This window comes from Martes martes (genome assembly GCF_963455335.1).
Source record: "Martes martes genome assembly, chromosome: 12".
Classification (NCBI taxonomy): Eukaryota; Metazoa; Chordata; class Mammalia; order Carnivora; family Mustelidae; genus Martes; species Martes martes.
In genome coordinates, this window is record NC_137900.1 from 92,414,115 (window position 1) to 92,427,123 (window position 13,009).

The 13,009-nt window shown below is 54.9% G+C and overlaps 1 protein-coding gene across 1 annotated transcript in view; it reads right to left on the reverse strand.

Annotated features, from left to right (window-relative positions):
• Window positions 1-1,593: 1,593 nt before the first annotated feature.
• DDX31 (DEAD-box helicase 31) overlaps window positions 1,594-13,009 on the reverse strand; it is a 69,242-nt gene continuing 57,826 nt past the window's right edge. Inside the window, exon 20 of the mRNA XM_080819561.1 lies at window positions 1,594-3,654. Coding sequence (XP_080675687.1) covers window positions 3,453-3,654 — 202 coding nt within the window. The 3' untranslated portion in view covers window positions 1,594-3,452. The remainder of the gene's footprint in view (window positions 3,655-13,009) is intronic.

Consider the following 13,009-nt stretch of genomic DNA (forward strand, 5'->3'; position numbering starts at 1 on the left):
GGAGCCTCTCGGCTTTCGAGTTCTTTTGCATGTGAATGGGGGTTGGTAAATCCCCAGCTCTGGCTGCGGTGGGGGGCGAGGGGAGACTGTCCCCAACTCAGGGTTAATGAAGTGGGAAAGGAGTCTCTCATAGCCTCCTGCAAACAAAACCCCCCACGCAACAAACCCAGCCGAAATCCTACATGGATTGACTTAAGCCCAGGGGATAAGTGCTTTAAATTAATCTCATTGAATAAGAATGAGACCAAACAAAACTCTTTAAAATCATATTAAAAATCTATCAAAGGACAACTTGCACTGGTGTGCTTTTCATTTTGTGAAAGTGAAGGAGGTAGGCCAGAGCAACCACCCCTCCGTTTACACAGCGGCAGTGTAAACCGCAGACACATTCTCAACTATGTAATTGTCCTTGTACCTCAGAGGCGGTTTCATATCTTACATTAATGAAGAACAAGGCTTCCCTACAAGTTTATAATTACAATATTTTAAATTGTCCTGCACTTCCCATCTGTAATAATAACTTTACAACCTCTGCGAGGAGGTGGGCTTCTGCTCTCATCCACTTAGAAGACTAAATTGGCTTCCCCGTTCCCAACCCTGCGGCTGGGTGTGAACTCTTTTCAAAATACAAAGGAAGAATGAATGCAAGCCCCCCCCCCAGCGGGCCGAACAATGGCAGAGGCCCCCAGGAGGCATCTTCTCCGCTCCCCCACCGGCCCACCCCGCTCTCTTAGGAACCTAGGCTCCGCGGGGTCGGGGCAGTGAAGTTTAAAGGAAGTTTAGGTTCCCCTGTGAGCCTCGTGACAAGGGCTCTGGAAATTTCTGAGGAGCCCAGCTGACTCGAAGGGTGCCCCCCTGTCCCCACACAGGTAGGCCTTGCTTGGAGCTCCCCTCACGGTGGGAGCGGATTAAGACATAAGGTGAGATGGTCACACAGGCAATTTAACAAGACCCACGAAGCGCCCTGTCCAAGCAGGGCCACTTTTCCAGTAGAAAAAGCTTTAAATTCCCACGTCATGGAAGCGATGCTTGGACTCACGTGGCTTTCCCTGACTTCGTGCTGAGGGCCGCAGTGGCGACTAGCGAGGTCCCTAGCAGTGTGGGATGCACCTGCCTCGAGGGCTCTCACTGATTCCCTCTTCCCTAAATCTCACCTCCCTTCACTACAGGAAAGGAAAAAAAAAAAATCAAAGGAACCCACTGGGCTTTGTCAGAATGTCCTCTGCTGAGACCTTGTGGTCTCTTGGCTTCTCGGAGAGCGGAAGATGCTGTGTGCACCAGACTGACTCGATCACTCGCCAAGGGCTCTTTGCCCTTCGGTGCGTGGGAACGGGCCCCTCAAAGGAGCTGCAAACACGGAGAGGTTTTGGATGCAAAACCAGCATTTGACAAGCCCACGAGGGGAAAAAGCTTTAGGCTGCAGGACTCCACGAGATGCCCAAATTCTCTGTGACTTTAAATAGGTAAGTTTGGGAAATCAGAAAAAGGGACACGATTAAAAACACACACAAAATTAGAATATGTACAGTGGAATTAGGCTAAAGCTTCGCCTAATTGATGCCTGAAATGTATAATCTGTCAGGAGCCAGAATAGGAGAGAGAGATTTATTTTAAGGTTATTTAAATTTAGATAATATTAACCCTAAATCTGTTAAATCCATGTTTCTTTATTAACTGGGGGTAATATATTGATTCTGCTTAGAAACAGGCCCTCGAAGCATCTATGGCAGGAAACCCTCACCTAAGTGTCGGCAGATCAAGCCCAAGTTCCACCTCAGAATTCTGGTCCTTTATACTCTGCAGGGGCAGGTCTCAGCACGGCTGCCGCAGGAATGCAGAACCCGGATTGGACCTCTCTTGGAATGAGTACTTGGGGGGTGGGGGGGCAGGCCTTCTCTTTGATCCTCCCCAATCACTGGCATTAACCCTGTTTCTCACACAGCTGGGTTTTGTCTCTAAAGTTCAGCGTCTCCTTTTCTCATCCAAATCCTGTGAACCGTTACACACAGAAGTAAAAGAAAGGTGGCAGATTTCCCCAAGTCAGCTTGACATGTGCTGTAGGAATTTATTATTATCATTATAATTATTGTTAGAAATTTCAGCAACCGTCCCTATGAATGCGTATGTGACAAGTGATCTGAGGAGGTCACACTGTCGCCCCCCCCCCCAGGATTAGTGCTCACTGGGCTCCCACTGGACCTCTCCCCCGGGCTGCCTCCGGTGTGGGTGTTGGCTGACTGCGCCTGCCCCTACCCTGGCTACCAGAGAGGGATGGTGGCGAGGAAGCCGACCCCTCTGTGGGCCCCACAAGCAGCCACCTTGCAACTCTCATGACCCGCTCCTGGCCACTTAGTTCCTGTGGGTCTGGAGGGTTTACTGAAATGGGGCCTCGGCTCCCGCGGCAGGAGCTGGAGGAGGAGGAAGGCAGCAAAGACAACGGAGAAAGTGGAGCGAACAGACAGATTGAGTCCGAACAGTCCGGGCAGGCTCCCCTCTGGAGTCCCGGGTCCCAGTCGGACACTTACTGGGAAATCACTGGGGGGTGGGGTGGGGGCGGGGCTTTCAAACCTCCCAGGGAAACACAGTGGGGGAGGGGTCGCTGAGGCCTGGGCCACCCTACAAGGAACCCAGACCCCAGACTTGAAGACAAGGTGGGATTTGATGGGAGAAAACACTCGGAGACTGGTGCCCTTTGACTTCAAAGACAACAGTTAAAAAAAAAAAAAAAAAAAAAGGAAAGAAAGAAAGAAAAAGAAAAAGAAAAACAAAAACAAAAGAGAAAAGGCACCGGTACATCCATCGGCCCCGACAGTTTTCCGTGGACATGAACAAGGCAGCCATGCGCGTGAATGCAGCGGCTTTGGAGCGGCCCTCGGGCAGGACCGGGAGCCTTCTGACCCCCACCCTAACCTGCTGGGTCCTTCTCCACAAAGCACCTGTACATCAAGAAAAGGAGCTGATGTCTTTTTTTTTTCACTTTCACAAACTGCATTCCAGTTTTTAAAATCCTACTTTCCAAAATGCATGCTAGTCCACGCGGCTGACACAGGGCCGCTAATGAAAACTTTGAGACTGGTTCAGAACCCTGTCCCGAGGCAGGAAGAGGCCTCCCGCTGATGCCGGCCCCACCAGGCCCTCGCCGGAGGTCGAGAAGAAGTGCCTGCAACCCGGGGGCCAAGATGGTTCTGGTGGAAGAGATGCGAAGTGTATAAGCTGTCTCACGAAGGTAAGCATTAACCCCTGCCCCCGCCAGGACGAGGGCTGTGGCTTCTCCGGGTCGGGGACGTCGTCTTCAGGGAAAAGTGGCACCATTACTTCCCACAAGGCTCCCGACAAGGACAGGGCATCGGCCCCAGGCCTGTGGGGGCAGAGTTAAAAAAAAGAACAACAACTGAAAACTTTTTGGGGAAGTCCTGTTGTCCCCCAGTTAAGTCTTTTTGGGTTTTTCTGCTTCACGGGAAGCGTTTCTTGGTTGTTCCCACGGCTGAGGCTGGGCGCCGGTGGCAGACAGCGCTGCGTGGCTGGCTGCGGGGCTCTGCCTGTTTGTTTTGCTTTTTGACCTTGGCGACGCCGGCCTCCATCCCACTTGAGTATTCCGAACGCAAGATTTCAGCGAGGCAGTGTTTACTCCGGGTCTTCTTACGAAGGTCAGGCCTGAAGAACAGTGACAGCAGGGGGAAAAGAAACTTTATTATTTTTTTCCTTCCCGTTTGGAAAGAGGCTGAGAGCAGCCGGTTCCGAGACTGCGGAACTGACATTTCTGTATTAGCAGAAGTACAATGCCTTCAGCAGCACTTGTTTTGATATCCTATGCACCAGAAGATTAGATACGGCGCTGACAGATTTTCATAACGGTGGCAAAATATCATGGCATTTTTAAAAGTGAGGCTTTGTTCTATGTTGTTTTCATGGGAAAAAAAGAACGATATACACACTCACACTCTGATGGCAAATGAAGCGTGTGACACAGCAGTTTGCCAAAGGATGAGGGAAAAGACCCGCCTTGAAACTCCACAAGGCTCGGCGGTGAGAGCTCGCCAGTGGCTCCCGGCCGGGGAGGCCCACACCGTTCAAAGCCACTGGCCTCCTCCCGACAGGGCCAAACAGGGACGGCTGGGGTGTCAGTGACAGTCACCTCTTCACTGAGCGAGGAGACTCGAGTAAGTACTTCTGACCCTAAAGGCCCTAAGCCCGGGGTACACCGGGCCAGCACGGTCAGCGTCCGCACGGCAGCCGGATCGGTGGCTCTCCGCGGACCGCAGTCGTGGCTGTGGCTTGAGGGGGGTCTCCCTACCCGACCCACTTGGAAAGTAAATGCCAAAGGCTGAAAATCCACCTCGGACGTTGAACACTAGTAACTGTTCTCAAAAGACAGCAGCCTTACCATTTGATCCGAAGATCAGAGGGAGAAATTTGTAGAAGTTCAGCTGTACACAGGAAGAATGATTACGAAAATGGAAGAGTCAATGTTTCCTAAGACAGGATTTTAACCAAAACAACAACAGAAACGCACAGTGTTAGGTGGGCTGTTCCCTCAGCCCCCCCGATGGCAGGGTCACAGGGTAACATGGTGTCTTGGGGCTCCTACGGAAGGTACATGTCACCCTCTGTGACTTACAGTTACATTTTCTTTGTAATAATCGCAGCTCAGGTGGACCAGGGCCGTGGTCCACGCAAACGTAATGGCACTCCTGTGAAACTCCAGAACCGGCAACAGGACCAACACTGTGCTAATAAACGGATGATGAAAGGCCGCAGAGCCGTGTGATGGTGTCGTCCCTGGGTGAAGGCAGCCGCGCTGAATTACAGGCGCAGTGCATGGGGTGCGGGGTGTAGGCGGGGTGCGGGGTGCAGGCGGGGTGTGGGGTGCAGGGTGCGGGGTACGGGGTGCCGGCGGGGTGCGGCTGAGTCCGCGGCCCAGCAGAGCAAGGTTTCCCACCACAACACATGGGGGCCACAGTCACCCTTGGCTGGGCACAACGAAGACTTGAGGACAACGAGAGGCCAGGGTCTGAGGGCTAGAGTTTCTCACGGGCTGCATGGCTGCGTCCCGGAGATGAGGGGTACAGAGGTTCTGCATGATCCCACACAGTCTCCGCGGGATGAGGGCGGCGTGGCAGCAGCCTCCCGTCCCAGACAAGGAACCTAATCCGGAGGCGCACACGTACCTTGCCCAGGACCATCCCGCTCACGGGGGCAGAAGCAGAGACGCAAACACACGTCAGAGGGACTCAAGCTGGTGTGCCTCCAACCAGGCCGCGGGGCCCGGGGTGAGCAATCAGGAAGGCCCAGCAGCATCAAGGGTGACCATGTCAAACCACGATCTGACATGGGGGAGTCCCAGGGTCACACAGGGATGCTGCGGGGGGACAACGGGGGCCGAATCTGGATGGCCGAGGAGGAAGGGGCAAGTGGGGAGGAAGAGGAAAGGCCGGGGGTGATGGAGGTGCCTGGCCTGGAACCTCGATCATTAGCTGAACGACGGGGACCGAGGCTCTCTGGGCTCCAGCTTCCTCATCTGAACCCGGAGGACGCTCAGGACGAAGCTCCCAGGAGCCGTGAGGGTGAAGTATGACGCACAGGCCGAGGCAGGCCGGGGCACCTCGGGCTGCTCCCCCTTCTTCTCCAGGGCCCGCCGTCCAACTCCAGGGGGCCCGCCTGGGGTGGGCAGGGCGGCCCGCAGTACCCTGGCAGAAGGCTGCAGCTGGGGGGGCCGGAGCGGGGCCGGAGCGGGGCGGGGAAGCGGCAGGAGCCAGGCCTGCAACTGGGAGCGCCCGGCTTGCTGCACACTGAAGGCTGCCAGTTCTGGTGCCTGGAGGTTATTTTTAGTCGGGTTACATGACAGACGGAGCGGAAAGGTTCTGACAGGAAGAAACGCTGCCTCTTCCCTTTTGATGCCAGGTACTTACAACGTGTATAATTTTAAACGCAACAACCGAGTTTCAAAATATGCAAACTTTCAGTCAAAATATCCTCCCCAGCACGCAATGTTTCTGCCGCCTCAGAGACCGCTCCTGCCACCCGCTAATGCAAGATAAACAGCCAGCGTCCGAGGGTGGCGATCTGCAGAAGTGACACTCTCCCGGCCAGGGCATCCAGCGGCGTGCCTATGTCCCCACCTGGCGGTCCCGCAGCCAGAGCGGGGACCGCGCCACGACCGGTGCCACACGGGTGGGCGGACGGGCACACACACGCACAGCTGTGGGCTCCAGGCCGCGGAAGGCCCCGTCTGCTGGGCATGGGGGGCGGGGGGGGGACGTGGGGGCGTGCTGACCAGCAGCTTCAAGCCCACACTGTGAAAGAGGCCGCCCCTGAAAGCGCTGCCTTGGACGTGGCCCTGCATATAAGCCTGGCGCTTGTGATCGCAAAACCTCCCGGCTATGTCCTGATCTCATTCTAGTCAATGAACGTACTTTCAGGTCGGGGCCCGCAGCCAAACTCCAAGGCTCTTGGTGGCCTGGAGAGCGAGCGGGGTTTGATCTTTCAGACCCGGAGCCCTTCCTGAGGACGTGGACCTCAGGGTCACCCCGCAGGAGCCTCCCCTGCTGTCAGAGCAGCAGGACCCATCTCCCTCCCCGGCCGGCTGGCCGGCTCGCGGTCTGCCGCTCCTTTGTTCTGAGGCCCGGGCTGGGCCGAGAAGGCCAAGTGCGGATGGGAAGGTGGGACGTTCTCGGCCCAGGCCCGCGCCGGGCGCATGCGGGCTCCAGCTTCCCTCTCCCGCCAAGCCGCAGTCCTCCCAGGGACCCGCCAACCTGCTTGCCCTCCTTGCCCTCCAAACACTCCAGCCCCTCTCCAGGGGCCCTCCCGGGGCCGCGAGTAATCCGGCAGTTACCAAGCAACAGATCAGTTTATCTAACCACGGGGAGCTCCCTTGTAGTGAAGGCTGAACGAGCCCCCTCGGTCACCAGCCTGGATCACCCGGCAGGACGGGCAGATGCCACTTTCACTGCCAATAAGGCGAAATCACAGCCTAATTAGGAAGTCTATATGGCCGTTAGGGTGACTGCTGCAGGAGAGGGGACTCAGGCCCTCCTCCCAGCTTTATGGACAGACTCCCAGAGGGCTGCCCCAGGTAGGTAACCGGCCCAGCCCGGGCTTGTGTCAGTGCTGTCCTCTTGCGGGACGGAGGGTTTCACTTTATCTCCTTTTGTTTACGTACTGTCAAGCCAATCGATGTTTTCTTTTCTGTTTTATCGCTTTAAGGTCAGGCTTAGGAAAGTCTTCCTCATCCTCGCACTGAAAAACGCTCAGGCATACTTTCTTTTAGTCTGCGACGGCCTTAATTCCATCAAGATTTTCTTCTGGGTTAACGATTCCTCCAGCAGCTATCCAGTTACCCAAGACAGTCACTGGACAATAACCCTGCCCCCCAGGGGCTCAGAATGCACCCGTCACCCCCTTTCTGACGTTCAGAACACTTCCTGCAGGTGATGTCCGAAGAGGGCAGCATTAACGCAAGTCTGCAACTCGATTAGAACAACATGGAACTCACATGGGCGGTGAAGGGATTTAAAGGTAAAACAAGTCTTAAATCCAGGGCTTTCGAACTGGCCATGCGACTGTAATAATAATTCTACTCCTCCCGCTCCCGACATTTTTGTCACTCGACTGGTATTTAACTCACTTACTTCGCCAACAACCCCACGGCACAGGTAGTGTTAGCACCTCCAGGGTCATGAACCAGTGACAGAAGAGCTGCCGGTTCCGCCCCGAAAATCTGACCCTATGACTTGCACACTTAACCACCCTGCTGTGGTCATCAAAACGAGAAGTCTCTTAAATGAAATTTTTTTTATAAGCGGGGGAAGGCAGAGAGGGAGAGAGAATCTTAAGCAGGCTCCACGCCCAGCACGGAGCCCAGTGAGGGGCTCAGTCCCAATCATGACCTGAGCTGAAACCAAGAGGCAAAAGCGTAACAGACTGAGCCACCCCGGAGTCCCAAAATACGTTCAGTAACAAGACAATGTTCATGTTATCTCAAAATCTCAGAGACTCTTAGAGCCCCTGATAGAGTGCCTCTTATGGTTGGGTAACAGGTGAAAAACAGCACTTTAGAAACTCCCAATTTGTTCAGCTTCGTCACAGATATGAAGAGACCCGAATGAGTACACTTGCAGAGAAGTCTGAAGGGCATAAAAGATGTGATTCAAGGTTAACTTGGATTGTGGGTTTATGGGGGGTTTTTAAAGCTTTCCTCTCTATTTCCTGAATTTTTACAATGAACATGTATTATTTTTATAACCAGAAAAAAGCATATTTTAGGAAAGAAAAATCAAATGGTAGATTTTTGCCCTATGCGGAAACATCAAAGTCTTTTAATCTTTACTTATCAAAACGTCCTTCCCTTTGGCTGTTAGTTTGCTTGATTCTGTGAGGGATTTTTCTCTTAAATCAGACAGACACACAGAAGAGGGAGGAGTCAAGTGTACTTACTTTTCTGATCTGAAAGATTCTGCACGGAAATGAATGACCCAGAGCCACAGTGAGACACCCCCTCCCCCAGGACTCTGCAGGGAGGCAAGCCCCCCGGCTGGAAGAAAAGCCCGTGTTCTAAGTGATCCCGGTAGGAAACAGGGATGCTTTCAGGCGGCTTGAGGCAGACTCAAAAGTTTCTACTTCCTGCCTTGCTCTTGTGGATGAAGGAAGGCAGCAGTGTCTGAGCGGGGGTTTTGGTGGCTCTCAGATGACAGTAAGAGTAACAAACAACTCCAGGGAGAATTTGACAAGCAGTCCCTCTGGTGCAACAAAGTGGTTCAGGTAAGGAACCAGCCAGCATGGGACGACAATTTAGCCTCCACGCTGTCAAACCCAAGCCTTCCACGGTCACTGAAGGAGGAGTAACTGTACCAAGACTCCTTCACCCTTTGGACTCTGCTTCAGTAGAGATGTAAGCTCTTCGGTAGCGATGTAAGCTGGTGGGTGGACCACATAAGGGACGCTTCCTTTGTGATTTCTTAGGATCAGACCAACTCTAGCTTCTGTGAAGCTATCAGGGTCCCAGAAGACACCCCATTCCAGGGGAGCCCTGCTGTGGCAGTGGACGTTGCAGGAAAATTCCCGGGAGTGGTTTTGTGGACACAAGGACTGATAAAAAGTGGGTTCCTGCCTTACAACTGAGAATAAGACCCAGTGAAAAGCAGAAGGGAGCTATGAGCCTCGGGCCGCAGATGCGCACGCCGCCAGGCCGCGCTGGCCTCAGGTGACCGATACACTGAAGTAGCATCAGTCTGCCGCCTGGCAGGGCAGGCACACTGAAGGCAAGGCCAGAGATCATCTTTAGAGACAGTGGAGACTCAGAAGTAAAGAGCGGAATCAGAATCCTGGAAATGGATGGGGACTCTCGAGATTAGGTACCCAAGTGACAGACACTCCGTCAGGACCAAGGCCCAGACATCGCTGGGCGGGGTGGCAGTGCGGGAGAAAGAAAGGGTTGAAGACGAGAGGTCTGATGACCCTGGCTGGAACCCCAGCTCTGCCCCTCACTTAGCTGATGCCCCCAGGGAGTCAACTGCTTCCTCCAAGCTCAGTCTCCCCCATGTCAAAAAGTGCTTCCACATTGAGGCCTACAAGCATGTCAGAGTGCTTTACACATTTTAATTTTCTGCGAAAATACCAAGATGGAGAAATACCGAGTGGACACGGAAACAATTAAGTGCACTTGTAACGGGTAAGACTATATCCTGAAAACGCCGTCTGAGACTGATCGGCTCGGTGCAGAATTTCAGCACCAAACCCCGAGCTCAGCCCTCTGGGCCTGTCCTGTCTGACAGTGTTATGGATGCCCTGGATGATATCATGAGGCATATTTATCACATCTGCCGACGAAAAGCAGCCTGCAGGGACAGCTAACACACGGAATGACGGAACGCCTGCCACACCCTAGCAGGCCAGAGGGACGGGCCTCAGCTGAAAGGTGAAACAGAATGGGGGCACAGGCAACATCCTGCTCGCAAGGCAAAGCAGCTGGGTGGTTTGAACTATCACACGTGCACACAAGTAGGGGCTTAGTTGACCAGTTTCAACCTAAGCCCCAGGATGACCCAGATGTCAAGGGCCCGGAGGTCTGGGTGCGTGTGAAGCCCCGCCTGTGAGGGGCAGGACACAGGGAGGTCCCCCCGCCCTGCTGCACTGATAGCCTGGCCCAGGGGAGCCGGGCATGAGCGGTAGCCGCAGTCCTGGCTCTTCCCATTAACAGACCGACAGATGTGACCACTGTCCTCTTCGTGCTGGTCAGTCTCTGCTGCATGTTTGGGGAATCTCATGAGCCTGATTTTGAAAAGAACCCGGGCTGAGGAATGACAGTGGCCGCGCAGCAGCTGGAGGCGCTGGGCTGCAGGGCCTGGTGGTGGCGCCGTGGGCCAGAGCTGGCCCCTCTGAGGGGGAGGACCCTGGCGCCGCCCCGCACGGGCTGAGCGACTCTGAGTCTGGCCAAGGCCCGATTTCTCCTCGTGCCAGTCTGCTCACCCACAAAAGGATTAAGTGAACTAATGAATCAAAGCGCTTCTCACAGTGCCTGTTGCGAAGGCCCTCATTAAATGTTGACTGTTATTGTTATTAACAGTATGGAAAAGAGAAAAGGCAGGAGAGGAGGAGCCATCATCAGATATCTGACACATGTCATGTGGCCCAGGGACGGCTTTGATCAATGATAACAACACCTTGTATTTTTGTGTTTGCAAATCATGCGCATTCAGCATTTGAATCTCACAGAGACCAGAGTGGAAAGAAGACCAAAGGGGGGAAATGAAAGTGGTCCGTCGGGGCTCATCTCCAGGAGCTCTAACAGCGAGCAGGGTCCACTGGGGAGGCGGTGGGGCCCATGGCTGGGAGGCCTGGAGCAGAGGCCTTCTGGACGGAGGAGCCACACAACAGGCGAGTTAAGGGCCGGCTGCGGTGGGAGCCCTCTGGAGGATTCCAGGAAGCACTAACCCATCGCTTACAGACTCAGAGAGAGGACGCGGGACAGTGGGAGAAAGCAGCACCGGCTCCAGGCCAGGTGCTCCACGTTCAGTACCTTCTCCCACTCCACACGGCCCCACAGGCCCCACGGGCCCCGTGGTGCGAGGGCCACGATCAAGCTCAGAACATTGGACACTGGCTCCAGGTTTCCCCACCGCACCGCATCCTTCTGCCTCTGGACCCCGAAGGAAGCCAGAGAAAAAGTGGGATCCAGACCCTCCCTGCCATCTTCTCAGACAGCTTTTGAGGTAACTGCCCCCCGAAACACAAAGCTTCTACCACCCACGCCAGGGGCTGCTACTCTGCTGGTTTCAAACCAGTCTTCCACAGACGCAAACCAACGACCTCTTGCTTCAAGCCTGTTTCTTCCACTATGTGAACAACTATCTGCTCACATAGAAAAACATCTGTAGCAAGTTCCAAATACTTGTTACTTTGCCCAATATCAACTCTAGAACCTGGTAGCTTCCACAAAGGGTATGCAAGGCAGCGTCCAAGTGCTCAGAGCACAGACTCCAGGCTCTCTCGGACGTGGGGCCATGGGACCAGGCCTGCCCACATCCTGCCGGGTTACTGGACACCAGCCTCGGTCACAGGGCCCCGGTGAAGTATCCGTGGGATCTGCATGTGCACTCGGCACAGCCACGGGTGTGCAGAAGCCCCGAAGAGTCCCACAGACCCATGCTGCCGCTCCAGGACGGTGCTCTGGCCGCATCCCTCTTCTGGATCTACGTAGGGAAGACACTGCTCTCCACTCTGCACTGTGGCTGTACCTTCAGGGCCAGAATGAAGAGCATATCTGAAAACGACCTGCAGCCATTTCATTCAGGTCATAACAGGGTGCAAAGGTTCTGGCCTCGTCAAGTAAGCAGAGCACAGAAAGGCCGGGGACACACACCTTCCTACTCAGCAAGGGAGCCCAAAGGCCATGGGGACAGATGACAGGAGTGAGTCAACCCCAGGAGAGGCCAGAAGGGGCCCAGGATGATGAAAACGGAACTGAACCATGCGTAGCGAGGGGAAAGCTGGGGCCCCTGGCGTCCTTTCCTATTTGTCCAGTGGCGCGAACCAGAAGAGCCCCGAGCAAGGGCAACCAAACGAAGGGCCGGGCCCCTCCTGCTGCGCCGCCTCAACCGCCGTCTGCCGAGTCGTGCCTGGCCAGTCGCCTCTGCCGGCTCTGGTGCCTGGAAGGCTCCGACAGTGAACGTGACTGCCCAGGCACCCTCCCAGGAGAGACTAGCTGGGCTCCTGTTCTTTGTTGTCAGCCCCGACTGTTTGACTGAAAGCACACCCTGCGGTCGCCGCCGTCTGCAGGTGACCAGGTGTGGAGGAAGAGCAGGGTCACGGCGAAATCCCTCTAATCGCCTCATTAGCCTGGTGGGGATGAGGGGCTGCTGGTTTCACGAGGCGGCACAGGGCTGGTAATTGAGTGGTGTCAGAGAGAAAAAAAATAGTGGTAGAAGCAAAAGGCCGAATGTAAAAAGCTGCACGTGCACCACTGTAATTAAGCCGGGGCCCACAGTCCCCGACGGGCGAGAAGGGAAAGGAACAGAGACCGGTCTTGTACCGGCTGAGCTGCAGGAAAGGGGCAAGCCCTCCACCAGAGCCTGTGCCTGCCCCAGGCCACCCACCCGGAGCGGCCTACGAATGCAACGCGGTGAGCTCAAAACCTGCAGGGGACTGGGCGACGACTCTGGGCTGGGCCAAGTGCTCCACCAGAAGAGACCCGGCCATCGTCCGCAGTACTTCTCCTGTCCCTGTTGCAGCCTGGACAACACACAAGAGTGCATTCTCTTTGGTACAAACGTTCTGAAGCAATGATCCAGGCAGACTCCCAAGTGACTCACCTTCTCTCCGTCGGCAGAGGCCAGGTAGATGAGATCCCATCTACGACCAGGGCAGCTCGTCCAGGTTCCGCATTAAATTACCATCAATTCATCCCGCATCCCATTCAGAGCACACATACACTCGGCCAGCACATCACGGCCTTCCTGTGTTAAGGGCACTCCGTCACCTGCTCCAAGGACCTGGGTCTACCTGTTAGTCAAGT